At 47.5% G+C, this 27,902-nt stretch overlaps 1 protein-coding gene across 1 annotated transcript; it reads right to left on the bottom strand.

The window, feature by feature from the left end:
* Positions 1-228: 228 nt before the first annotated feature.
* Positions 229-27,406, bottom strand: SESN2 (sestrin 2). Its single transcript, XM_007522426.3, has 10 exons — positions 26,981-27,406; positions 15,100-15,165; positions 9,236-9,433; positions 8,642-8,824; positions 8,332-8,544; positions 7,264-7,414; positions 6,435-6,553; positions 5,900-6,090; positions 2,680-2,824; positions 229-2,041 (listed from the first exon to the last, which is right to left on the bottom strand). Exons 1-10 carry the CDS (start codon positions 27,062-27,064, stop codon positions 1,955-1,957), a joined length of 1,437 nt encoding a protein of 478 aa, XP_007522488.1. The 5' UTR covers positions 27,065-27,406; the 3' UTR covers positions 229-1,954.
* Between the last annotated feature and the right edge of the window lie 496 nt (positions 27,407-27,902).

Raw genomic sequence — 27,902 nt, 5'->3', positions numbered from 1 at the left:
AAAAACACATGGCAATTATTCCCCAGTGACTGATGGGTGGTAGGACTAGAGACCCAAGGGATAGAAGTCCAATGCCAACCACTCCCCAACCCTGCAGTCACTGGGCACAAATGCCAGGAAGGTTAGGGGCTAGCAGGTCAGGTCCATGATGCAATCCTAGATCCCTGCTTTTGCTAATAAGTGAACCATGATCCTTAAGAAATGCAAAAACAGCGCAGTAACAAGAAATACAAAACAAAACCTTGGTGTACTTTTATTTCTCATCACACGTAACTGGTAGCAAGCCAAAGATTTCTTTCTGTACTTGAACACTGAATATCTCCTCCCACCCACCTGGGGGACATTTACAGAGACATCATGTCCCCTCTAGAATCCAAATCCCAGTGCTGGGGCCTCTCTCCCTTTCCATCCAGCCTCATGGCAGGGAGGACTCTGAGGTCTGAAGGGAGTGCCAGTCGCTTCCCCATGCCTGCATGGGTATGAAATGTGGCAAACTGACCAAGCTCTTCCCCTGCCCCACCCCAGATAGGATGGTCAGAAGAAGCATCTTGGTTGGCCCTTGCCTTTCTTCAACCTCCTCCAAATTGGTCAGATAGAAGGCAACTACTGCCCCCCCCCAAAAAAAAAAAAAGGCAAGGGGAGTCACAAATTCACAGCTTGTTTGCTACAGAAGGTGCCTGGGATTAGTCTTCAGCAGCTCATATTCTCCAAGTGATCTATCTAAAATCAAAGGGAGGGGCCAGGAATAGGGAATGGAGTATACAGCAGGCCTTGGAATGCAGTTACAAGACAGACTGCAAGAGTTGAAGCGGGGGATCCCTAGCGGCCTTCAAAATCCTGCAAGATGTGCAGTTTTCTCCTAGCAGGTTGGCCAGAGAATCCTAAAGAGGTGACTCAGACGTCATAGAAACCTAGCCCCACCCCACAGCCTGCAATTACGGAATGGAGGTAAATTCTTGGCAGTGTGGCTGTGGTCACTTGGCCAGTGGCAGAGCCCACTGGAGTCTCCCACCTCTCCCACTGGGCCACATGCCACCTAAAAAGATTTGGGTTTTTTGGACACACATGTGGGGGGGGGGGGCTGTGGGGTGTCAGTCTACAGAGGTTTAGGGAGAATAGGTTTCTCCCTGTCCTGTTCCTCCCAGGCATTGAATATGGCTCCTGGAGTGAAGCCCTGAAGAACTTCACCCATAAGGAACCACAATACAAAGAATGTATAATACAATACTTCCTCTTCTTCAGAAGACAATATGATCAACAGAGACCTCAAACTCTCTAGTTATGACCTTTTTTTTTTCTTTTATGTGCATGGTCTTTACCAGGGCATGAGATTAAAGGGTCAGAGCAACTGGCTAGAACTGGGGCAACCAGTGAATAAAGGATCTACAGGCTGCTCAGCAAAATAAGACTTTTGAGGAGTCAGATCCACAGACCAGCTGTGATACTTTCACATTGATGGGTAAACTGGTAGATGAGAGGTAATGAAATCTGGGAATGAGGGAGGAGGAAAGACAACGCCGCTTGGTTGGAGTGTCAGTCCCTGGAGGTGGCCAGCCAGGGACTTTGCAGGCTGAGAAGGGCACAGTACTTGTGGTGTCTCGGGCTCAGCCTGCTGGCACACAAATTAGAAGTTAGCCCACTCTCCTTCCTGCGCCCTCTGCTTTCTGGGGTGAGCAGCAAGAAGGGCATGGCCCCTTAGCATCTGCTAGTCCTCTGCCATCTCTCGGGGGCAGAGCTGAGCTCCCAGAGTCAGCATAATTAACGATCCAGTCTATTCCAGTGAGGAAAAGAGGATGCAGCTTGGGGGCTGCACAGCACACACAGCCGGTCCTCAGAGCATGGCAGGTAGGTGCAGGACAGAAAAGGATCAGGGTCTGTCTCCATACAGAGAAGTCCTTGCAGGGAGAATGATGCCCCAGGGTCAGCGACTTCAGACCCCAGTCCTGCACGGGAGTCAGGTCATATAGCGGGTGATGGCACGGAGGGCATAGAGCAGGGCAGCTTGCATGCGGGCCTCTAGGAGCAGCAAATTCACGTGGACCTGAAGCAGAAGAGGATGTATCAGCAACTGATGCCATTCCTTGCAGTCTCCAACCCTCCCAGACTGCTAGTATTAGGACAGACACACACACACACACACACACACACACACACACACACACACACACACACTAGCAGCAATGACACTTACCTCATACTTTCCTTTCCAGGAGTGTCCTGACCTTGTGTCAAGCACCTTTATCCCTAATAGAACCCCTCTTATTCCCAGAGCCCCAAGCAAGAGTTATCACTGATCACCTATCTTTGGGATCAGAGCCTCTTTGAGTAACCTTGAGTGAGCCTCTGAGTAACCTTGATGTGTAGGCAGTATCTATTCCCATTGCAAAGCACAGAGGCAAACAAGACTGCCAAAACACACACACAGCTACTGAGTGCCAGTGTTAGGATCTGAACTCTGCTCCTGGCCACAGAAGACCTGTGGTGCATGTTCCAATTTTACAATTGAGTAGAGAGAATCTCAAGTCAGAGAGTGGAGTGGGATTTAAACCCAAGACAATACATTGCCCAGGGGTGCCACCTGGCAGGATAGTCAGGGTACCTCACTGGGTCCTGCCCCTTAGCCCCCCTCACTAGCCAGGCTTGTCTCCTTCCCTCTTGCTCCTCTCCCACTCACAACACCTTTTCCGAGTGGCGGAAGTGCCTCCAGAAGAGGTTGTACATTCTTCGCGTGGTCTTCTCAGGGTAGCAGGCCACTGTCTTGATATAGACCTTCAGGTTCCGCTCCAGGAGCTGGTTCACCTCCCCATAGTCATAGTCATCATACCTGGATGGGAAGATCCCCATAGCAACACTCACCCTCTCCTCCCAGAAGTAGCTCCTCCTCTCCCCTCCCCCTGCCCTATAGTCGGAGGAGCAGAATGGCAAGAAAAGACAGATGGTAGTAAGTAACTAGAAGGGAGTCGGGCGGTAGCGCAGCAAAGCGCAAGTACCAGCAAAAGGATCCAGGTTCGAGCTCCCAGCTCCCCACTTACAGGGGAGTCTCTTCACAAGTGGTGAAGTAGGTCTGCAGGTGTCTCCCTTTCTCTCCCCCTCTCTGTCTTTCCCTCCTCTCTCCATTTCTCTCTGTCCTGTCCAACAATGACGACAACAAGAATAACTACAACCATAAAACAAGGGTAACAGAAGTGAATAAATACATAAATTAAAAAAAAAAGTAACTAGAAGCTTGGTTCCTCTTAAAAAAACAGTTATTGGGCAGAGGGTACATAGCATAATGGTTATGCAAAGAGACTCTCATGTCTGAGGCTCCAAAGTCCCAGGTTCAGTCCCCTGAACCACCATAAGCCAGAGCTGAGCAGTGCTCTGATAAAAAAAAAAAAAAAAGAAAAATAGTTATTAAGCCTGTGAGGTGGCACAGTGAGTAAAGTGTGAGGTTCAATCCCTGGCATTGTACATTGTGATGCTCTGGTTCTCTCTGTTGCTAATAAACAAATAAAAAAACAGTAAATAAAAACCGCTGATGTCATATATCATAGGCCATAGGGACCACTCCAAAGAATGCAAAGAGAATAAGCATGCAGTACTGAATACCAGCCAACCGCCATATGAACATGTATTCATGAAATCTCCCAAACTATTGCATACCACTGCTACTATATACAATACACATGCTGTATTATCAGTCTCACTTCTTAGAAAAACCAAGATTGGGGATTGGGTGGTAGCACAGCGGGTTATGGGTTAAGCACACATGGCATAAAGCACACCAACCCGGGAGTCGGGCAGTAACACAGCAGGTTAAGCGCACTTGGCACGTAGTGCAAGGACCAGCGTAAGGATCCCAGTTTGATCCCAACCTGCAGAAGAGTGCTTCACAGGCAGTGAAGCAGGTCTCCAGGTGTCTCTCTTTCTCTCCCCCCTGTCTTCCCCTCCTCTCTCCATTTCTCTCTGTCCTATCTAACAAAGATGACATCAATAACAACAACAATTAAAAAAAAAAAACAAGGGCAACAAAAAGGAAAATAAATAAATAAATTTTTTTAAAAAGCACACCGACTGGCTTAAGGATTCCTGTTTAAACCCCCAGGCCCCCACCTATGGGGGAGAGGAGGGTCACTTCGCAGGCAGTGAAGCAGGTCAGCAGGTGTCTATCTTTCTCTCCCTCTTTCTGTCTTCCCATCCTCTCTCAATTTCTCTTTATCCTATCCGACAAGAACAAGAACAAGAACAACAACAATAAACAACAAGGGCAACAAAAAAGGTAAAACAATAGCCTCCAGGAGCAATGGATTCGTAGTGCAGGCACCGAGCCCCAAAGGCAAAAAAAAAAACAAAAAAAAAAAAACAGGATTACAGGAATTCATTTATCTTAAAACAAAATTAGGAATAGGATTCAAGTAATAACCATTATAATTTCAACAATACAAATTCAACTACATAATTAAGATAAACAGTGGGGTGGGGGAAGGAAAACAGGGAGATGGAGCACTACATGAAGTGTTGAATCCACTACATAAAAATGTTGGATCCTGGGAGTCAGGAGGTAGTGCAGTGGCTAAGCACAGGTGGTGCAAAGCACAAGGACCGGTGTAAGGATTCCAGTTAGAGCCCTGGGCTCCCCACACCTGCAGAAGAGTCGCTTCACAGGCGGTGAAGCAGGTCTGCAGGTGTCTGTCTTTCTCTCCCCCCTCTGTCTTTCCCTCCTCTCTCCATTTCTCTCTGTCCTATCCAACAATAATGACATGAGTAACAACAACAACAACTACAACAACAATAAAACAACAAGGGCAACAAAAGGGAATAAATAAATATTTATTTAAAAAAAACATTGGATCCTCAAACTTGAGGTCCAGAGTTCAATCCTAGGCAATGTACATGCTAACATGATGCTCTGGTTCTCTGGTCCTTTCTCATTAATAATTAACTTTATAATGGGGTCGAGAAATATCACAATGATTATACTGAAAAGACTTTCATGTCTGAGGCTCCAAAGACTCAGATTTAATCCCTGACACCACCATAAGGCAGATCAGAGCAGTTCTGTGGTCAAAATAAGTAAAACAAGTGAAAAATGTCACAGGATATGGTAGGGAGGTAGAATGAATTTCAGAAAATGTTTTTTATTGACTGAATTTCCAGTGTTATCATAGTGAGATTTTTCTAACTACAAAAATAATGTTTGAAGCTGAAGATAATGTTCAGTATTAGAATGCTTGCTTTGCAGCGGGTTAAGCGCAAGTTGCGCAAAGCACAAGGACTGGTGTAAAGATCCTGCATGGAGCCCCGGCTCCCCACCTGCAGATGAAGTCGCTTCACAGGCAATGAAGCAGGTCTGCAGGTGTCTGTCTTTCTCTCCTCCTCTCTGTCTTCCCCTCCTCTCTCCATTTCTCTCTGTCCTATCCAACAATGACAACATTAATAACAACAACAATAATAACTACAACAATAAAACAACAAGGGCAACAAAAGGGGATACATAAAAAAATATTAAAATTTTTTTTAAAAAAGGTAAGAAGAGAAAGAGAAGAAAAGCAGTAATGTCAGGTAGGTGGGCAAGAAGAAAAGACAAAAAGGGAGGCGATGGCATGATAGTTATGTAAAGAGACTCTCATGCCTGAGGCTCTGGAAGTCCCAGGTTCAATTCCCTAAAGCACCTTAAACCAGAGTTAAGCAGTGCTCTCTAAGGAGGAGGAAAAGTGGGGGTAGATAGCATAACGGCTGTACAAGTGACTTCCATGCCTGAGGATCCAAAGTCCCAGGTTCAATCCACCTGCACCACCATAAGCCAGAGCTGAGCAGTGCTCTGGTCAAAAAATAAATAAATAAGAAGCGAAGAAATGAAGCAACTGTGAATTCCAAGCGAGGGCACACAGCACCATGACAGGGTACAGGAGCTCACCTGATGCCAAAGACACAATGGATATAGTTCCAGATGGCCCTGCGGAGCATGGAGGTGTCCACTCCACTGTGCATGGCGATGGTGTTGTAGGTGAGGCTATAGGCTGCTTGGAACTTCTCATCCAGTAGTTGCCCACCCTCGGGGTAGAGACGCTGGATCAGGGAGTAGCCATGGTCTTCCCAGGTATAATCCTAAGAAATATATAAGAGATCAAGGACTGGAATCCTTGGGGCCCGAAGTTGGTCAGAAAGTTAGTCTTTTGAAGCACACCATGGCCCTCCATAATGCCCCTTCCACATCCCACAAATCTAACCCACTGCTTGGTTTGGACCAAATGAGCAGAGGAGGATGAACTTTGATCATGACCTCTCTATGATCAGAGGCCCTGAGTTCAAAACAGAGAAGTTCCTTCACGATTCACAAAAGTTTCCACTGCCTTCAAGGACTCTTGAGAGAGAGAGAGAAGGTCCCTAGACCTCTAAACACTCAAATCATCTGCCCATTCCTCATTTGTACTTCTGGCAAGAACACCAACCTGGGCACGGAAGGTGGGGGGCGCCGCAACCCCTCGCCTAGTGAAGTCTTCATATCCAAAAGCAGGATCTTCCACAAAGCACAGCATGTCTGGGTGTGGAGAAGGCTCTAGAATGTCAGCTAGAGATGTTAGAGAGAAGTGATAGTGAGGCCAGGGCCTGGCACATAAAAGCCTCCACTCCTGACTAATCATCAATAAAGTACTAAGGAAATAAGTGCAGAGGAGCCAGTCAGGGAAAGCCATTAAGTGGAAAGCCATTAAGACTTCAGCTGTGGGTCTGGGCAGTGGCACACTGGGTTGAGCACACACATTACCATGTGCAAGAACCTGGGTTCAAGCCTCCTGTCCCTACCTGCAGGGGAGAAGTTTGACATGTGAAGCAGTGCTGCAGATGTTTCTCTTTCTCTAGCCCTATTTCCCCTTCCCTCCTGACTTTAACTCTGTCCTATCAAAGAGGGGAGGGGGGGAAAATGCTTTCACTGTGCAGACCTGGGAGAAGGGATGAAATCAGGTCCACAGACCGCAGTTATTTATGGAGCTGCATACTCTGGGTTGGGTCTGTGCTAAGACCTTTGCCACTGCTGCCCATTTGTCCTAGGCACCAATCCTTCATGTGGGGGGAGACTGAGGCCCGGAGACAGGAAGTAAACTGTCAGCGGTGACACTGCCAGAAAAGCTAACAGCCTAGGAATCAGAATCAGAATCAGATTGGGCCCATAAGCCCAAGCTTAGAAGCTTTGGGAAGAGGGGGCTGGAGACATGGAGGTATAAGGCACCTCTTCCTCAGAGATGGTAAGGGGGTGGCCACTGGATGCCTGCAGTTCAGTACCTGAAGGAGTCACCAGCAGGCTCTCTGACTTCTCCAACTCAAAGCGATTCTCCATCTCCTCCTGGGAGGCTCCCTCATCCCTCAACAGGCTCTCTTGAAGTTGCCTCATGCGTTCCATCAGGGCTTCCACGTCATGGGCTGTCTCAAAGCCCTGGAGAAGGAAGCCAGTGGTGACCATCCGAGCAAGTCACTGTGCCAGGCAGTTCATAGGGTCTGTACTTTCCAGAAGTTTAAAGAACTACAGAAATCTGATGGCAACATGACAGAGCACCACATGGGCAACCATGAAGTCCTGAATTTTATCCCTGGGCACCAATAATACCAACTAGAGTGATGTCCTGGTTCTTTCCCTTTTTTTTTTTTTTTCCTTCTGGAGTTTGAGAATGAACACACATGTGCAACTTCACTATCCAAGCTGACTTTTTCACTCAGAGACACCACAGCACCACAGCTTTCCGCAGTATGATAGCACTTGGTGACAGGGATCAAACTAGGCTGGACACAGGCCAATACACTCTACCTGGTAGGTTTTCTCTTGTCTTAGGAAATAAATATATCTTAAAAGAAATAAAAGGGGGGGGGCAGCAGAGGCGCACCTGGTTGAGTGCACATATTACAGTGTACAAGGACCCAGGTTCAAGCCCTTTATCTCCATCTCCAGAGGGAAAGCTTCACCAGGGAGGCCAGAGCATGAACGGTGAAGCAGTGATGCAGGCATCTCTTTATCTCTCTCCCTTTCTATCTCCCCCCTCCTCTCAATTATTCTGTCCCTGTCCAACAATAAAAATATAAAATTAAATTTTAAAAAAGTCCCTGAAAAAATAAAATAAATAAGTCCCTGGGTCCCCGCCTGCAGAGGGAAAGCTTTGTAGCAGTGAAATTGTGCTGCAGGTGTTTCTATGTCTCTCTCCTTCTCTATCATCTTCCCTCTTGATTTCTGGCAGTCTCTATCCAGTAAATAAATGAAGATAATCAAAAAAAAAATCTAAAAAATAAACAAACAAATAAATGAGAGAGAAGGAGAGGGAGGAGGGAGAGGAGGAAAGAAACTATAGGCTCGTGACTTACCCCAAAGTTGTTCAATGAGTCCCTGCTTGGGGGGCTGCTCCTCTCACTGGGGGGCGAAGGTGCCTGGGGGGCAGGGCTGCCTTCCGGGTCCCCATCAGGAAGGATACCACAGCCAAATACAAAGGAGGCCAGGGAGTGGCAATGGGTGAGCAACACCAGGGCCTGGATGAGCTCTGCCAGGGACCAGCTGTGCTCACCTGTCTTCAGCAAGGCCTAGAGAGGAAAGAAGGCCAGAGTGCTCAGTGCCTACCTGATGGCGACCAGCCCCAGTACTAAGCTCCCTCCAGGACCAGCTCTCTGTCCACCGCACCTGGATATGCTCCTTAGTAATGAGCCACGGTCGGTGTGCCAGCAACTTGTTGATTTCACTGAGTTTGCGTAGCTTCTTGGGGGCATGGTGGAGGCCCAATAACCATTCGGGGTCTCCACCAGTCTGCAGAAATTCAGCCATGTGGGAACCCACCAGGTAGGAACACTGGTGGCGAGCAGCAGCCTGTGGAGGTGGTGGACAAAAGTCGAGGTCACGAACCCTCTTCTTTCAATGTCCCCTTCACAGTGGGGCACCCAATAGGCCTCATGGTTGCCTGAGAGGCAGGAAATGTGGGTTCTCATCCCAGCTCTGCACTAACTAGTTCTAAGGCCTTGGGCAAATCATCTGACTCATTGATATTTTAGATTCCCGATCTATGAAGCAGGCACTAAATCTGCCTCTTCAAAGTCACATTCTGTAGAGAATTAGATTAGGTCAAGGCTTTCCCTTTGTTCTGTGCTGCATGCCTTCCTTGTTTAATGGCATTGGGAAGTCCCAGTGAAGAGATCTCTGAGGACAGGAGAACACCCCATTGTCACTCCTTCCATCCCTAATGTGGCCACCCCCACAAGAGTCAGGCTCAGACAGGCTCACCATAATGGCAATGTAGTGGCGCCAAGAGCTGGCCAGTGGCCCATCTGTGTGCAGCAACAGGTAGTGTAGGCGCCAAAAGCTGCTGAGGTAGTCGGGGTGCAGGCCCATCACTATAGCCAAGTTATCCACCCGTCCTGTGGACATCAGCGCCTCCAGTCCCAGATGCTGCTCCAGGCTCTCAGGCCCTTCCCGAAGGACCTGCCACACAAAGGTCAAGAGAGGATGGCTTCCCTTTTGCTCTTACCATAAAAGAATGTCCATGTGTTTGTAATAGCAAGACAATGAGAACCATCAACATGTCCATAAACAGGGAAAAAGGGCAGGGAAAGATGTATTTACTTTAAGTGATCAAGTAAATACTTAGTAGCTACTTTATACATCAAGAGCCAACTTTTTTTTTTTTTTTTTTTTTTGCCTCCAGGGTCATTGCTGGGGCTCAGTGCCTACACTAGAATCTACTGCTCCTGGAGGCCATTTTCTCACATTTTTGCTGTTATTATTGTTATTGCTGCTGTTGTTGAATAGGACAGAGAGAAATCAAGAGAGGATGAGAAGACAGAGGGGGAGAGAAAGATAGACACTTGCAGACCTGCTTCACTGCTTATGAAGCAACCCCCCTACAGGTGGTGAACCGGGGGCTAGAACCAGGGCCCTTAGGCCAGTCCTTTCACTTTGCACCAGGTGCACTTAACCTGCTGCCAACATTTCAATAACACTATGTGCCACAAATAGTTCAAGTGCTTTATATTAACGGATTCGGTCATTACTACTATGCAATCAAAGTCTTATTTTCACATAGGAAACCTCAGACATAGAGAGCAAAATGGGGCAGGGGTAGATAGCACAATGGTTATGCAAAGAGACTTTCATGTCTGAGGCTTCAAAGTCCAGGGTTCATTCGCCTGCACTACCATAAGCCAGAGTTGAGCAGTGCTTTCATCAAAAGAGAGGGAGAGAGGGAGAGAGGGAGAGAGAGGGAGAGAGAGGGAGAGAGAACACAAACTGCCATAATGGTTCCATGCTTGAGGCTGAGGTGCCAGGTTCAATCCAGCACCATCATAAACCAGAGCTGAGCAGTGTTCTCTGGTCTCACCTCTCCTCTCTCTTTTTATTAAAACAAATAAGGGGGGCAGTTGAGCACATGTTACCATGTGCAAGGACCCAGATTAAAGCACCCACTCCCCACATGCAGGGGGGAGGTTTCATTAGTGCTGAAGCAGTGCTACGGGTATCTCTTTGTCTCTCCCTCCCCACTCAATTCTTTGTCCTATCTATAAAAGAGTGTTGGATTAATTGCATGCAAAATAACTGTGCTTGGAAACAAAGACCAAAAATATAATGTAAAATATATATATTTTTTGGGAGCTGGGCAGTAGCGCTGAGGCTTAATTGCACATGGCGCTGAAGGCGTAAGGATCCCAGTTAGAGGCCCCAGCTCCCCACCTGGAGGGGAGTCGCTTCACAAGCGGTGAGCGGTGAAGCAGGTCTGCAGGTATCTGTCTTTCTCTCCCTCTCTCTGTCTTCCCCTCCTCTCTCCATTTCTCTCTGTCCTATCCAGTAACGACGACATCAAGAACAACAACAATAATTACAATAAAAAAAGGGCAACAAAAGGGAATAAATATTTTTTTTTAAATGCAGTTTCTCAGGAGTTGGGTGGTAGCGCAGCAGGTTAAGTGCACGTGGCACAAGCGCAAGGACCGGCATAAGGATCCCAGTTTGAGTCTCCACTCTCCACCTGCAGGGGAGTCGCTTCACAGGCGGTGAAGCAGGTTTGCAGGTATCTATCTTTCTCTCCCCCTCTGTCTTCCCCTCCTCTCTCCATTTCTCTCTGTCCTATCCAACAATGACATCAACAATAATAACCACCACCACCACCACAACAACAACAACAACAAAAAAAACAAGGACAACAAAAAGGAAATAAATATTTTTAAAAATCTTAAGTTTCTCATAGTTCAGAGCCATTAAATAATGGACACTGGGGGCCTGGCAGTAGCACAGCAGGTTAAGTGTACATGGTGAGAAGTGTAGGGAGGGACCTGCATGGGGATCCTGGTTCAAGCCCCCGGCTCCCTACCTGCAGGAGGTGGCTTCACAAGTGGTAAAACAGGTCTGCAGGTGTCTGTCTATCTTTCTCTCCTCTTCTCTGTCTTCCCCTCCTCTCTCGATTTCTCTCTGTCCTATCCAACAACAACAGCAGTAACAATAATGGTATGCAACAAGGGCAACAAAAAGGAAAAAACAGCCTCCAGGAGCAGTGGATTCGGTGAAGCCCCAGTGATAACCCTGGAGGCAAAAAGAAAAGGGGAGGGGCACTGCTTTGGCAGAAGACAGCATAATGGCTATGCAAAGAGACTCTTGTGCCAGGTTCCATTCCCAGCACCACCATAAAACAGCCGAGAAGTGCTATGGTTAAAAAAATAACAATAATGGGCACAGCTCACCTGGCTTTGGCGGTGTGCCTACACTGAGCCTAATTCCTCATGTTGGGCTCCGAACCACACATATTCAGCCTCTAGGGCTTCCCAGGGTGGACTGGCAGTAGCTGCTAGGTCTTGCGTCACCCCGCTTAGGTGGTGTGGCAACCAGCACAGTCAGTACTAGGGGGTCAGGCTGGCTGCCAAAGTTGGACTGGCTTGATTGCCTCCATCACCCCTCCAGAACCGGCCCAATTAAAAAGTTCTTCCCCGGGGTCCGGGAGGTGGTGCAGTGATAAAGCTTTGGACTCTCAAGCATGAGGTCCAGAGTTTGATCCCCGGCGCACATGTGCCAGAGTGATGTCTGTTCTCTCTCTCTCTTCCTATCTTTCTCATTAATAAATAAAATTATTTTTTAAAAAAAGGGAGTCGGGCGGTAGCACAGCGGATTAAGTGCTGGTGGCGCAAAGCCCAAGGACCGGTGTAAGGATCCCGGTTTGAGCCCCCGGCTCCCCACCTGCAGGGGAGTCGCTTCACAGGCAGTGAAGCAGGTCTGCAGGTGTCTGTCTTTCACTCCCCCTCTGTCTTCCCCTCCTCTCTCCATTTCTCTGTCCTATCCAACATCAATCACACCAATAACTACAACAATAAAATAACAAGGGCAGCAAAGGGAATAAATAATAAATAAATATTTTTAAAAAAGTTCTTTCCCACTAGACGTGTAACCCCCAGGGCTGAGGAGCTTGGGGTGACTGGAGGCCCCTCGTCTGGGGCAGGCTCTACACAGAGGGCCCACGCTCCCCAGTCCTCTCCCTAAGCATCCACCTGTGCCAGGGCCTTAACTGGGGCTCTGTACATGTCGTTTCACTGTTCTTCACTGCCTGTTGGGGCTCATTGCTCTCAACTTAGAGGCCAGACCACTGAGGAGGTCTAGCTGTGGAGTCAGCATTTGAATCTGAAGTGTGAGGTCCCCAGCCAGAACATGTTCCTGTCTCTGCACACTCTTCACCTGGGTCGAAGGTCTGCTACCACAGGGGAATGCCACTGACAACACCGACAGCTTCACGGATGGTGGACCAGTGCTAAATTATCTTTCCTCCCTCTCTGTCTCTCCTGGTGTTCTCGTTCTCATTAGACAAATAAAAATGAAAGAAAACCAGCCAAAACGCAGTAATAGGCACATTTCAAATTTCAAACAGAAACATTTCACATTTCCTGAGTGCCCACTTCATACTGGTTTGTGCTTGGAGCTTCCCTGTATCATGTCACTGCATGTTCCCAGTAACCCTATGAAGTAAATGCTATAATTTTCCCTCATTGACAGATGAGGAAATCAAAGCCCAGTGAGGTTTCATTCCTTGCTTGAGGTTATAGTAAATGCCAAAACCAGGATTTAAATCCCATTTAGAGCTGGTAGGTAGAGCACAAACTTGGCCATGTGTGAGGAGGACCTGGGTTCAAGTCCATGGCACCACATGGGAATAAGCACCTATACCAGGGGAAGTTTTCATGAACAAGGAAGCAGTGTTGTGGTGTCTCCTCTCTCTCTAGCTCCCTCAGTCTCTCTTTAAAATTAAAGGGGTGGGGGTTGGTTGGTAGCACACCGGGTTAAGTGCAGGTGGCACAAAGCCACAAGGACTGGCTTAAGGATCCCTGTTCGAGACCCCGGCTCCCCACTTGCAGGGGAGTCACTTCACAGGCGGTGAAGCAGGCCTGCAGGTGTCTGTCTTTCTCTCCCCATCTTCCCCTCCTCTCGCCATTTCTCTCTGTCCTATCCAACAACATCAATCATAATTACAACAATAAAACAACAAGGGCAACAAAAGGGAATAAATAATAAATACTTTTTAAAAAGGGGGGGAGTCAGGCAGTAGTGCAGCAGGTTAAACGCAGGTGGCGCAAAGTGCAAGGACTGGCGTAAGGATCCAGGTTCGAGCCCCTGGCTCCCCACTTGCAGGGGAGTCACTTCACAGGCAGGGAAGCAGGTCTGCAGGTGTCTGTCTTTCTCTCCCCCTCTGTCTTCCCCTCCTCTCTCCATTTCTCTCTGTCCTATCCAACAACAACAATAACTACAACAATTAAACAACAAGGGCAACAAAAGGGGACAAATAAATTTTTTAAATATCCCACTATTAACAAATATGCTTATGCCCTCTATTAATAAGTGGTTAGTAGTGATTACCTCTGTGGGTTGGCACCATAAAAAATAATACAGAGCTGGATCAAGTAGAACAGCTTACCTGGCTAGTGTGCCTGCTCTGTCATATATACAACCTGAGTCTGAACCTGACCTCTACCACACTGGAGGAAACTTTAGTGCGATGGTGTCTTCTCGTCTATCTCAGTTTCTCTCTTTATGTGAGAAATGAACCTGAAGTAGTGAGGCCCCAGCAAAGATAAAAATCAAAACAAACCCCCCCCAAAAAAAAAGCCAGAGCATTTTATAATGAACATGTTACTTTTTTTATATTTATTTATTTATTCCTTTTTTTGTTGCCCTTGTTGTTTTATTGCTGTAGTTATAGTTGATGTCGTTGTTGGATAGGACAGAGAGAAATGGAGAGAGGAGGGGAAGACAGAGAGGGGGAGAGAAAGACAGACACCTGCAGACCTGCTTCACCGCCTGTGAAGTGACTCCCCTGCAGGTGGGGAGCCGGGGGCTCGGAACCGGGATCCTTAAGCCGGTCATTGCACTTTGCGCCACCTGCGCTTAACCTGCTGTGTTACTGCCTGACTCCCGAATGTGTTACTTTTAAAGTTGAAAACTTTTTTTTTTTTTTAAAACCAGAGCACTGCTCAGCTCTGGTTTATGGCAATGCAGGGATTGAACCTGGGAGTTTGGAGCCTCAAGCATGAGAGTCTCTTTACATAACAAGTTTCCTAACCCCACTAGAAAACTTTTTTAAAAAAAATAAATGCACTGTCAGGAGCTGAGTGGTAGTGCACCTGGTTGAGCACACGTTACAATATGTAAGCACCCGAGTTCAAGCTCCTGGTCCCCACCTGCAGGGGAAAAACTTTACGAGTGGTGAAACAATGCTGCAGGTCTCTCTCCTCCTTCCTCTTGATTTCTGGCTGTCTCTAGCAAATAAATAAATAAATATCAAAAAGTATTTTTTAATGATAGATAAATAAATAAATGCACGGTCAGAGGTGACAAACAGACACTTCTATCTCCCTAAGGAAAAACAGGCCCTACTCTGGGAATCACGCTTGTTTATAAGCCAGCTGTGTTATCACTTTATCTCTTTGAACCTGTTTCTTCCCAGCAAAAAGAGGTTGTTGATACACCTGCTGCACAGAGCTGTTTTGTGGAATGATTGAATCAGGAACCTGAAGGGGTAGTTTCAAAGATGCTATTTTAAGATTCAAGGAAAGATCCCCATCCACCCAATGCCCAAGTTCCACCCTCTCACTGACCAACAAAACCCCTTTTGAGCTTACCTCCTCCACAGGGATGAAGGCGCTGGGACCGCGAGGGCCTCTTCGAGCCCGGTTCTCCCTGGGCTCCTAGAAAGACATGCTTTGGTTAGCTGGAGGTAGGTAGAGGGGGATATTCAGAGGATGGCTATATCTTTAGTCTACCTGATGACTCACACTGAGGTATGTATTTATTTTTTAAGAATAATTATTAGTGGGGGGTGGCAGGGAGGGTGCCATCTCCCAGGAGGTTACACTGAGTATATAAACCCATTTTGGGGGTACACCCTGCATGGAGAACCAGATGGGAGATAAGTGAGTAGAGAAAGCCTCAACCAGAAAGAGAGCAGTGATAGGGAAAAAACAGCCCTCGAGGAACTAGAAGAAGCCCTCCTGAGACCGGATAGGTAGCTCCACAGTAAAATACTTGAGGCCCTGGATTCATTATCCCATACCACAGTACAGTTAGAAAAGGAAAAACGAAACGGAAGGTCATCAGTGATGGGGTGATGCTCTGGTATCTCTTTCACATTAAAACAAACAACAGCGCCTTTCTCACAGCCCAAGAAGTGATTCAATGGATAAAGTACTGGACTCTCAAGCATGAAACCCTGAATTCAATCCCTGGCATAGTATGTCCCAAAGTGATGCTCTGGTTCTTTTCTTCTTCTTTTAACCAAAGCACTGCTCAGCTCTGACTTGTGGTGTTGCAGGGAATTGAACCTGGGACTTTGGAGCCTCGGGCATGAGACACTTTGCATGACCATTGTGCTATCTACCCCTGCCCCTCTGGTTCTTTCTCTTGTACTTGAATAAACAGTGAATAAATAGAAACTTAAAACAACAGATTCTCCTCATTTGTATCTAAAAGGCAGGCTATCCAATACTCTAGACTCCTACAATGTAGCTTCCATTTCTGTTATTTCTTTATCCTTCCCATCATGACCACCTCACAGACTAATAATATGGCTGGTGTGAACAGCCACCCATAGCCTCATCAGTGGCTTTTCCATAGCCTGTACAATCCTATCTACCCTGTACACCAAATTAGCAAAACAAACAAAACCAAACATCCTCCCTGAACCTCAACAAAAGGGAATAAATAAATATTTGGGGGTCGGGCAATAGCGCAGCGGGTTAGGTGCATGTGTTGTGAAACGCAAAGGTCAGCTTAAGGATCCCGGTTCGAGCCCCTGTCTCCCCACCTGCAGGGGAGTCTGCAAGTGTCTATCTTTCTCTCCCCCTGTCTTCCCCTCCTCTCTCTATTTCTCTCTGTCCTAACAACGACGACATCAACAACAACAAAAATAACTGCAACACCAATAAAACAAGGGCAACAAAAGGGAAAATAAATAATAAAAAATAAATATTGTTAAAAAAAAGTAACCTAGGATCTCTGGGCCTTAACTATGGACAAAGAAGGTTGGGCTTACTGTTCAGGTACCTTTCAAGGCACACTTCTAAGAGTTGTCAGGCCAGACAGGTCCAAGTCCAGTATAGAAAACAACACAGTCCCCAAGTACTCCAGTTTCAGCTTCCCTCCTCCCTCACTGAAGAGAAATAGGCTAACAGCAAGGTCTGGGAGATAAGAATTGCTGACTCCACAAACTGGACCTTCCCCTCAGGGGACCTGAGGACAGAGGGAAAAACCAACCACAGCCAGATGTGGTGCGGGAGGGCAAAGCAGAACAGGGGTGGGTGTAGAGGGACTGGAAAGACAGGGAGGACCCACCAGGCAACCTTGGGAAGCCTTTCTCACTCAAATCTGCCCTATAAATGTCCAAGGGGAGGGGCTGATAACTACAATCTTTGAGTGGCAGGTTTGCATCCATCAGCACTTCCCAACTCTGATGATGATCACAATACTAAAGAGTACAGATAAAGATAGGGGTCTTGCAGCTGGGGAAATAAACAGCTGTGCTGGGGCAGCCTCAGCCTTTTGTGCCTGAGGCTTCCCTGTTGGAAAACCTGGTTTGATCTCTACAACCTCATGTGCTGCAATGGTGCGTGAAAGTCTGTCTTTAACTGAATTAAATAAAGTGAGGTCAGGCAGTGGCTCACCTAGTTGAGCGCAGGCATTATCATGCTTAAGGACCTAGGTTCAAAACTCTGGACCCCATCTGCAAAGGTGAAGCTTTGCAAGCTTTGAAGCAGTGCTTCAGATGTCTCCTCCTCTGTACCCTTCCCTCCTCTCTCAATTTCTCTGTTTTACTAAATGAAAGAAAAAAAAAATAATCCAACTAATCTGAAAAGAAAAAAAAGATGGGGTGGCTAGGGAGACAGCATAATGATTATGCAAAAGACTTTCATGTCTGGGTCCTGGCTCAATCCTCAGCACCACTATATGCCAGATCTGAGCAGTGCTCTGGAGGAAAAAAGAAATTTAAATAGGGGTTTTTGACACAAACTGACTCAACACACCCACTGTGTGGTAGCTATGTTAAGACTCAGTTTCCTCACCAAATAATGGGGAGAGGAGCACAGACTTTCCCAGGGTTGTCGAGAGGATTTAATGAGATAATACCCAGAAAGCCCTTACTTCTGTCCCTCTTACAGGGTAAGCACTTAATACAAGTCAGCAACCATTAAGCTCATTGTTATTTCAAACATAGACAATTCCAGCAGCACATTAGAATCCCTTGTGAAAAGATAAAAAAAAAAAAAAAAATCAATGCCAGGTCCCACCTACAGCAACTCTAGTTTAATTGGGTGATGGCCAGAGTAATGTCCAGCCAGAGTACTGGGTCACTGTTTTGCATCATTCATTGATCTCTTCCTCAAGTATAGAAGACACTGTATTTCCCCAGTGGAATCAGAACTTATCTGTTCCTTCAGTAACTATTCAATACTTTTGATGACTACATTGCAGGCAGCAAGAGCACAGGGATAGGGGTGTGGTGGTGGTGGTGGGGAAGCCTCACAGAATCTGTAGCGTAATGGAAAAAGTCAAAACAATTGGTGAGCAGAATTCTAAACTATAGGGAGCCAGGCTGTGGTGCACCCAGTTAAGCACAAATATTACTAACAGCAAGGACTGGAGTTTGAGCCACTGCTCCCTACCTGAAGGGGGGATACTTCGTGGTGAAGCAGGTCTGCAGGTTTCTTTCTCTCCCCCCCTTCTCTATCTTCTCTTCTCTCAATTTCTCTCTGCCCTATCTAATAAAAATTAGAAAGGAAAAAAAAAATTTAAAAAAGGTAAAATGGCCACAGGTAGTGGTGGATTCATAGTGTCAGCGCAGAGCCCCAGAAATAAACCTGGTGGCAAAAGAGAGAGAGAATACTAAACTATAGACAACTTAGAGTAAATGAAGTAGAACTAGGAGAGAGTGGACAATGGGGTGGGGAGGGATGTGCAAGATTTTAGTCTGAGTAGACAGAGAAAACTACTAAGGAGATGATCTTTGAGTTGATAGTAAGACATTAAGAAGGTAGCGGGATCTGTGAAGTTCTAGGCAACCACTATTCCAGCTACAGGGAATAGAAAGTACCATGCCCTGGGAGTCGGGCTGTAGCGTAGTGGCTTAAGTGCACATGGTGCAAAGCACAAGGACTGGCATAAGGATCCCGGTTCAAGCCCTGGCTCCCCACCTGCAGGGGAGTCGCTTCACAGGCGGTGAAGCAGGTCTGCAGGTGTCTATCTTTCTCTCCCTCTCTCTGTCTTCCCCCTCCTCTCTCCACTTCTCTCTGTCCTATCCAACAACAATGACAACAATAAAACTACAACTACAACAATAAAACAGCAAGGGCAACAAAAGGGAATAAATAAAGTTTTAAAAAAAAACAAAGTACCATGCCCTAAAGAGCAAAACTGAGTCAACTTGAATCCAGGGTGCAGCACTCAAAAGCTTCCCTGACCATGAATGACACCCAGAAGGTCAGAGGAAACAAATCACCTACCTACTCACTGCCAAGAGATGCTGCCTCTAAAAACCAGCCCTCTTGGGGCCGGGTGGTGGTACACCAGGTTGAGAGCACATGTTACTATGCACAAGGATCCAGGTTCAAACCCCCAGTCCCCAGCTGCAGGGGGAAAGTTTTGCAAGTGGTGAAGCAGGGCTGCAGGTATCTCTGCTTCTCTTCCTCTCTATCTCCCCTTCCTTCTTGATTTCTGCCTGTCTCTAATAAATAAAGCTAATTTAAATAAATAAATAAAATTAAAACCAGCCCTCTTCTGTTCCTTGGGACAGGAAATCAGTAATAGCAGATGCAGCCAGTGCATTAGCTCACTTTGGATAGTGTGCTGCTTTGTCATGTGTGACCTAGATGTGAGTCCTGCCCCCACTACATTTGAAGGGAGCTTCAGCGCTGTGGTCTTTCACTATCTCTCTGCCTCTGTCTCCATCAACAATAAATAAATAGGGGCTGGGCAGTGGCATACCCAGAAGAAAGCATATGTTACCATTCACAAGGACCCGGATTCAGGTCCAGTCCCCAGTGCCCGCTTGCAGGGGGGAAGCTTCACAAGTGGTGAAGCAGTGCTACTATTGTCTCTCTCTGCCTCTCCCTACCCTCTCTCAATTTCTCTGCCTCTACCCAATAAATAAAATATTAAATAATTAACTGATTAAAAATGGCTGGTGGGACTGATGGATTAAATGTGTAAGCACCCAGCAATAAACTTGATGGCAAAAATAAATAAATAAGGGGCCGGGTGGTGGCGCACTTGGTTGAATGCATGTATTACAATGTGCAAGGACCCAGGTTTGAGCTCCCAGTCCCCACCTACAGGGGGAAAGCTTTAGGAGTGCTGAAGCAGGGCTGCAGGTGTCTCTCTATCTCTCTCCCTCTCTATAACCCCCCTCCCTCTTTATTTCTGACTGTCTCTATCCAATAAATAAAGATATTTTTTTTAATAATTTAAAAATAAATAAATAGGACTGGCAGTGTAATTGCAGAAATCATAGTCAACCCGTATCTGTGACCATGGGAGAACTACTGCAATTTCCACTGGAGGGATTGGGGTCACAGAACTCTGGTGATGGGAATAGTGCAGAGTTATATGCTTGTTATCTCACAGTTTTGTAAATCAATAATGAAATAAATACACTGGACTGGCAGAAGAGCTTACTTGGGTAGTGTACTGCTTTGCTATAAATATATATAAATAAATAAAATTTAAAATTAATAATTACCAATGAGCAGACGTATGTTTCGCATACAAGTTAAGGTCGCACTATATTCCGTTTTACAGATGAGGGATAGTATCAGAGAGGTCAAGTCATTCCTGGTGGCTCATCCAGGAAGGAGGAGGTAACTAGTTGGGATACTAGGTTTCTCTAAACTTCTCATGAGAAACAGCCCCAAACTTTGCAAATGGGATTCACCAGAGTGAAAAGCTTGCTCTTCCTGCCCACATCCCAGGAGATTCACTGCCCCCCAATCATAGCACCTGGCATAAAGTACTCCTTCCTACCTTGAGGGCACAAACTGAATTTAGTTCCCTGTTACCCCAATGGCTGGCACTGCACAATCCACAAGAACTATCTGCAATGATGGGAAATTCTATATCTACATAGGCATTAAAAACAGGTTTATGGGAGGTCTGGGAGGTGGTGCAGTGGATAAAGCACTGGACTCTCAATTGTGAGGTCCCAAGTTCAATTCCCAGCAGCACATGTACCAGAGTGATGTCTGGTTCTTTCTCTCCTCTTTCTCATGAATAAATAAAATCTTAAAAAAAAAAAGGGGGGGAGTTGGGCTGTAGCGCAGCAGGTTAAGCGCAGGTGGCACAAAGCACAAGGACCCGCATAAGGATCCCGGTTCGAACCCCAGCTCCCCACCTGTAGGGGAGTCGCTTCACAGGCGGTAAAGCAGGTCTGCAGGTGTCTATCTTTCTCTCCTCCTCTCTCCATTTCTCTCTGTCCTATCCAACAACCACAACAATAATAACTACAACAATAAAACAACAAGGGCAACAAAAGGGAATAAATAAATAAAATAAATATTAAAAAAAGAGATTAAAAAAAAAGGAGCCACATAAATTCATTTTTAAAAAAGGTCATGGTGGCTAAGCAGTTAAATATGATATATATATATATATACATACATACATACATACATACACACATATCCCCCACAGCCCAGAGTACACTCCTCTGGGCCATTTTGTTTTCCTCCTTTTATCATGAGGGCCTGGAACATGCACTATTCCTCTGCCTGTAGCTGACTCTCTCTTTTTTTTCAGATAGAGGTTGAGAATCAGAGAAGGAAAAAAGGAAAGACTCCACAGCAGCACTCTGTCGCTCATAAAGTTTCCCCTTTGCATGGTATTCCTATATGGTGACTGGGGGCTTGAACCAGGATCCTAGCACATAGTAAAGTGCAATCGACTGGTTCCTACTTTGTTGTTTCCCTCTTTTGCTTTTTGTATTTTTATTTATTTATTTTCTCTTTTGTTGCCCTTGTTTTGTTGTTGTTATTGATGTCATTGTTGGATAGGACAGAGAGAAATGGAGAGAGGAGGGGAAGACAGAGAGGGGGAGAGAAAGACACCTGCAGACCTCCTCCATCTCCTGTGAAGCGACTCCCCTGCAGGTGGGGAGCAGTAGGCTCGAACCGGGATCCTTACGCTGGTCCCTGAGCTTTGGTCCTTGAGCTTTACGCCACATGCGCTTAACCTGCTGCGCTACCGCCGGACTCCCCCTTTTGCTTTTTTAAGATAGGGAGAAAGGGGAAGGAAGAGGAAGACAGAAACAGATACCATAGCACTATTCTACCATTTGTAACATGTCCCCTATACAGTGCTGCCAGAGTTTAAGTCTAGGGCCTGGAGCATTAATGGATGAGCTACCTCCTGGCTCAAAAATTAAATCCGTAATTTAAAATCTCCAGGCTGGGGAGACAGTGTAAGGTTCTGCAAAAGATTTTCATGCGGGAGTTAGGCGGTAGTACAGCGGTTTAAGCGCAGGTGTTGCAAAGCGCAAGGACTGGCGTAAGGATTCAGTTTCGAGCCTCTGGCTCCCCACCTGCAGGGGAGTCACCTCACAAGCAGTGAAGCAGGTCTGCTGGTGTCTATTTTTCTCTCTCCCTCTCTGTCTTCCCCTCCTCTCTCCATTTCTCTCTGTCCTATCCCACAACAACAATAACTACTATAAAAAACTACAAGAGCATCAAAAGGGAATAAATATATAAAAAAAAAGATTTTCATGCTTGAGGCTCTGAGAATCCCAGGTTCAGTCCTCAGCACCACCATAAGCCAGAGTTGATCAGCAGTCTAGCGTCTCTCTCCCTTTGTACCTGTTTCAATATCAAAATAATTATTGGGCAGCCAGGCAGTGGCGCACCTGGTTAAGTGCACACATTACAGGATGTAGATTCAAGCCCCTGATGCCCACTTGTGGGGGAAAAGTTTCACGAGTGGTGAAGCAGGGCTGCAAGTATCTATCTTTCTCTCCTCCTCTGTCTTCCCCTCCTCTCTTGATTTCTCTCAGTTCTGTCCAACAACAACAACAGCAATAACAACAACAATGAACAAGGGCAACTAAAAGGAAAAAATGGCTTCCAGGAATAGTGGATTCGTAGTGCTGGCACCGAGCCCCAGCAATAACTCTGGAGGCAATAAATAAATAAATATTTATTTCCTTTTTGTTGCCCTTGTTGTTGTTGTAGTTATTATTGTTGTTCTAGGTTCAACCCCCCACATCACCATAAGCTAGAGCTGAGCAGTGCTCTAGTAAAAACTAATTAATTAAAAAAGAAGAAAGGGGTTACACAGGCTCCTGTGCTGAATATGGGCCCCAGATCAAACCAATGGGTTTTACAGTTAACAAGATTTATATACTTTCCCCATATTTGGGAGCTGCTCTCTTCCCTGATCCAGCTTTCTATTCCTATTCCCAACTCTGACACCATCTCCCCGACAATACTCTTAAGCCCACCAGCATGTTAGCTATCAGGCTCAGGCAAAAACTAGTAAAGTCATGGGCCCTTGGAATATACCTAAAATAGACCTACTAGCTTTTTCCAAAATGGATACCTCAAATCTCATCTGTTATATTCTTGCCTTTAGGTTTCTGATTATTAAACAGTGTGCTGCTTTACATCTTAATGCTTTTTCGGCCATCAAGTTGCAGGTGCTACCATGATGTCAACCTGACTTCCCTGAGCAGATGACCTCACCAATGTACCCTGGACCCCCACCTCTCCAGACCCCTGCCCCACTAGGAAAAGATAGAGCAGGCTGAGAGTATGGATCGACCTGCCAACACCCATGTTCAGCAGAGAAGCAATTACAGAAGTCAGACTTTCCACTTTCTGCACCCCATTATGATCCTGGGTCCATGCTCCCAGAGGGCTAAAGAACAGGAAAGCTTCCAATGGGAGGAGGGATGGGATGTAGAACTCTGGTGGTGGGAACTGTGTGAAATTGTACCGCTCTTATCCTATGGTCTTGTCAAACATTATTAAATGAATAAATAAATTTTTAAAAAAAAGGAAACCAAAGGAGGCAGATGGCCTACCCAAGGTAACACAGATAATATAGCACAGAAAACAGACCAATAGTTGTTGTTCCTAAGTTCTAACAGTGAAAACACACATGTAATAGAGACAGCCAGAAATCGAGAGAGAAGGAAGTGAAAGAGAGGAAGAGAGACAGAGAGACACCTGCAACACTGCTTCACCACTTGCAAAGCTTTCCCTCTGCAGTAGGGACCAGGAGTTTGAACCTGGGTCCTTGGGCATTGTAATGGGTACACTCAACCAGGTGCACCACCACCTGGCCCCAAAAGAAAGTCTTAGGGCAAATTGTAAAGGTCAAACACCTCCAAATTCAGTGCTTGGCTTCTAATTTAAATGCTCACCAACTGTTAGTGATTATATTAGCTGAGGCTCTTGCACATAGGTCCCGTCTAATCTTCATTTTGTGGTGGGAGATACCTCTCATTTGCACACAAGCAAAGAGTAAGATTCCAAAGGTTAACTACCAGCTGGCAAATGGTCAATGAGATTTGAACTCAGCTCAGTCTAGCTCCCAAGGTTCTATCTATTGTCCAGAAGAGACTCTTTAAGAGTAGCCTCAGTCTTCGTTCTTGATCTCCTATCCAGAGCCTATGACCCCTGGGACTTAGCTATTGACATCTCTACCAACTGTAAAGAGGCAGAGACTCCCCCTCCATCCTAACCCACCTCAACCACACCAGCTGTGATCTGCTGACCTGGGATTACACTTGAGGGTTAAGTAGACAAGTGTAAGAGGCACAGGGGGATGTGTGTGGTGCCATAAACTTGTATGCCCACCATGAGCTCAGGAGGAGGCTATGTACTTGACATATCTGATCTGGCCAATCCCTCATAACCACTCAGAGTTGGAAATAGGTGCCATTATCCCTTTTTCAGAAACAGGTCAATGAGGTTTTTTCTAAGTCCAGTTCTAGAACTGACTTCAAAGCCTGCACAGTTCATAGGGTCAAGTAAGGAAGCACTGGGCAAGTAGCTATGAGCATTTATTAGGTGGCTCAGATGGTGTGGGGGGAAGTCCAGGCACCAGGCTCTGTAAATTCAATGCTCTACTGCCTGCTAGGGACTCTACTTAAAACATCTCCCAAGGTTTTCTTTCCTTTTTGTGACATAGGGGCCTTGGACATGTCTAATTTCACTGTTCCCTTGTGGTATTTTTCACTGAAATAAATATATATGTATATGTGTATATATATTTATTTCAGTGAAAAATGCTCTGGTTTATTGTGGTAACAAGGACTGAACCTGGGGACTCTGGTGCCTGAAGCATGATCATCTATTGCATTACCAATGGTGCTTCCTTCTTGGTCCTTTATTTACTCTATTTCAGAGACATTACAGCCTTTCTGTGCCATGGCACTTCCATGTGGTGCTGGGGCTCAAACCCACCCCATGCCACAAACACACACACACACACACACACACTGCAAGGCACACACACACACTACCAGATAAGTAATCTTCAGATCCCCAAGGTTCATTCCTCTTGAGAGGAAATGGGGGGGAGGGGTGGAAATGATTCTAATACCATTCTCTCCCTCTTCCCCCACTAGTAACTTCCATCTAAAGGCTTTTCCCTCAGAGTGCGTCCAAACCACTTCCCAGGCACTGTTCCAGAGAAGGTAATGCCAAGTCTCATTGAAGGAGACAGGCCAGTTCCCACTGAGCATAGGGAGATGAGCTAAGGACACATTCTAACAACAGCTACCACCTATGACATAGTTACTATGTTCCAGTATCACGTTTTGGCCTTTACTTGTATTCTCAGTTAATCTTCCACAAGGATACTATCAAATCCCCATGGGAGGAAGTTGCAGATCAGAAAAGTGATCAGTTGGCCAAGGTTATAGAGCAAGTGAATGGAAGGGTCAGGGTATGAACCCAGCACTTGTCTGCACTGGTTCTCTGTTCAGGTTTTCTCAAAAATAGCATTAGTTCGGGAGTCGGGCTGTAGCGCAGCGGGTTAAGCGCACGTGGGGCAAAGCGCAAGGACAGCGTAAGGATCCGGTTCGAGCCCCGGCTCCCCACCTGCAGGGGAGTCGCTTCACAGGCGGTGAAGCAGGTCTGCAGGTGTCTATCTTTCTCTCCTCCTCTCTGTCTTCCCCTCCTCTCTCCATTTCTCTCTGTCCTATCCAACAACGACAACAACAACAATAACTACAACAATAAAACAACAAGGGCAACAAAAGGGAATAAAAAAAAATAGCATTAGTTCACACACACACACACACACACACACACACACATACACACACACACACACAGTAAACAGGCTTAGAACAAATGATTTGGTCTATGACACACAGCTGAGTGGCGGGTTTTTTTTCCCCCCCTTTTTTAACCCTTCTCCCCACGTGGGGCTCCTAAATCATGGTGGGGAAAATGGTAAAAGCAATGCAATAAAAATCCAGGACGCAAACTACTGGAAGCTGGATTACAGTAAGGAGGCTGCTCAGCGAAGGGCAGCAATTTTCCCAGCGTCACAGTTTAGGACTAGCCCGGGTCTGACCACCCCCACCCCCACTCCCGCAATGTACTTGCATCATGCTCCGGTCTCTGAAAACTAAAGAAAAAAGCAAAACAGCACGAAGTGCCAGATACAGTGGGAAGATCTAGAGCTGCCCGGACCAGAAGAAAGTGCTACCAATAGGATCAGTGAAGGAAGCCTCGTCGTCGGCGTACAGGGGGTTCAATTGTCTCGTCTCGAGAAGTGAGGCGCTGCTACGGATTCATTTTGTTAGTTTAGTCCCGAGGACTAAGAGAAGAGGCAAAAACCTAGCGACTCATCCAGTACGCGCTCAGTAAGTGATGAGGCGTCCGTCCATTATCAGCGGCGGCGGTGCGGGTGCTGGGGTGGGGCGCGGGCGGGAGGGGAATGACCGGGCTCGGCCTTACAGCAAAGGGACAGCCCGGGAAACAAACTTCTGGAACCTCCAGACCTCGCCTGCGCAGCCCACCGTCTAGCGGGCACTGAGCCCAGGACGCGGCCGCCCCCCGCCCCGCAGCTCTGCCGAGGCCCCAGCGCGGCTCCCAGCCCGGGATGCGGGGATGCGGGCGGCCTTCGCCGTCGGCCGGGGGCCCGGTGCCCCGCGACGCGGGACCAGCGCCGCCCGCCGGGCCCCGATGGTGAAAAAGGGACTGCGGAAAGGGGCGGGAAGGAGGAGTGGTCGGGCTGCGGGCCGGGATTTGCCCGGACTTGAAGCCTCTCCCGGAGCCCGGAGCCGAGACAGGCGCGAGGCTGGGCGCCCATTGGCCGGGAGTCGGAGCGGCCCGGGGGGCGGGCGGGTCGCGGAGGCGCGCGGTTGATGCAACCCGGCGGCGGGTTACGTGCCCCCAGCCCAGCCCCCAGCCCAACCCCGGGGGCGCACCGACCGGGCTCTGGAGCGGCCCCGAGCCGGGGCGCCGCTCGGGCTCAAGGGGAAGAGTGGCGTCGCCGGCCGCCGCTTACCTCCCCGGCGCGGGGGCCGCTGCCCGGAGCGAACGGCAGGTAGTCCTTGAGCTCGGCGCGGCACTCGGGGTCCGCGACGATCATGGTGTCCGCCGCACCCAGCCGCGGCTCGCCGGCCACGGGGCACCGACGCGGGTCTGGACGGTCGCGGGGGCCGCCGGGCGCCTCTGGAGCCCCGGGTGTCTCTCGAGGTTCCAGAACCCTCCGAGGACCCGGGATCCGGGAACGGCCGCGGCTGAGTGAACTGTCCCTTCGCTTGGCTGCCACGGCGGTGCTGGCCTCGGGATTGGCCGCGGCGCAGGGTTCTTTCACGGCCCGATGTGCCCCACTCGCCCGCAGTACCCGGCGCTGCTCAGCATCCCCGCCGCGGAGCTGCCCGCGTCCGCCCGGCTCTGACACCAGCGGCGCCGCTCAGCCCTCTGCGGTCCCCGGGGGAGGGCGGGGACACAAAAGCTCGGCGCCACGGCCAATCAGGAGCCTGTTTCCCAGGGAGGCGGGGGCGGAACCGCCCTCTGGAGCCGACAGTTCGGCCAATCGGCACCAAGGAAGCGCCTAGGAAGTCTGGGAGTTGTAGTCAGCTACCGACGAATGGGGCAAACTTTTGCAAAAGGGTTTAGTCAGATTGTTGGCAATACCCTACGAGAGTGACAACCCGGAGAGTCATTAGGAGCTGAGTGATGAAACTGCACTTCATCTCCGGGTTGGGCCGGAGAACTGGGTGTGAAATCCCTCTTAGATACGTTCTTCACCTTTTCATTTCCTGGAGAGACTAGTTAGGGTTAGGAGCTGTGTTGCTAATTATAGAAACGATTGTCAGGTCTTTGGAGATCTTTGTATACTCGTAGCCTGTAGGGGGCCTTCGCCTTTAAATGTCCTTGGCACAGGGGGATCTACTTTATGCCTACAGTTTCTGGAAACCCTG

The sequence above is a fragment of the Erinaceus europaeus genome, chromosome 13 (assembly GCF_950295315.1).
Source record: "Erinaceus europaeus chromosome 13, mEriEur2.1, whole genome shotgun sequence".
In the NCBI taxonomy this organism is placed as follows: Eukaryota; Metazoa; Chordata; class Mammalia; order Eulipotyphla; family Erinaceidae; genus Erinaceus; species Erinaceus europaeus.
The sequence above is the reverse complement of the archived record's forward strand: the minus strand, read 5'-3'. Positions and strand labels throughout refer to the sequence as shown.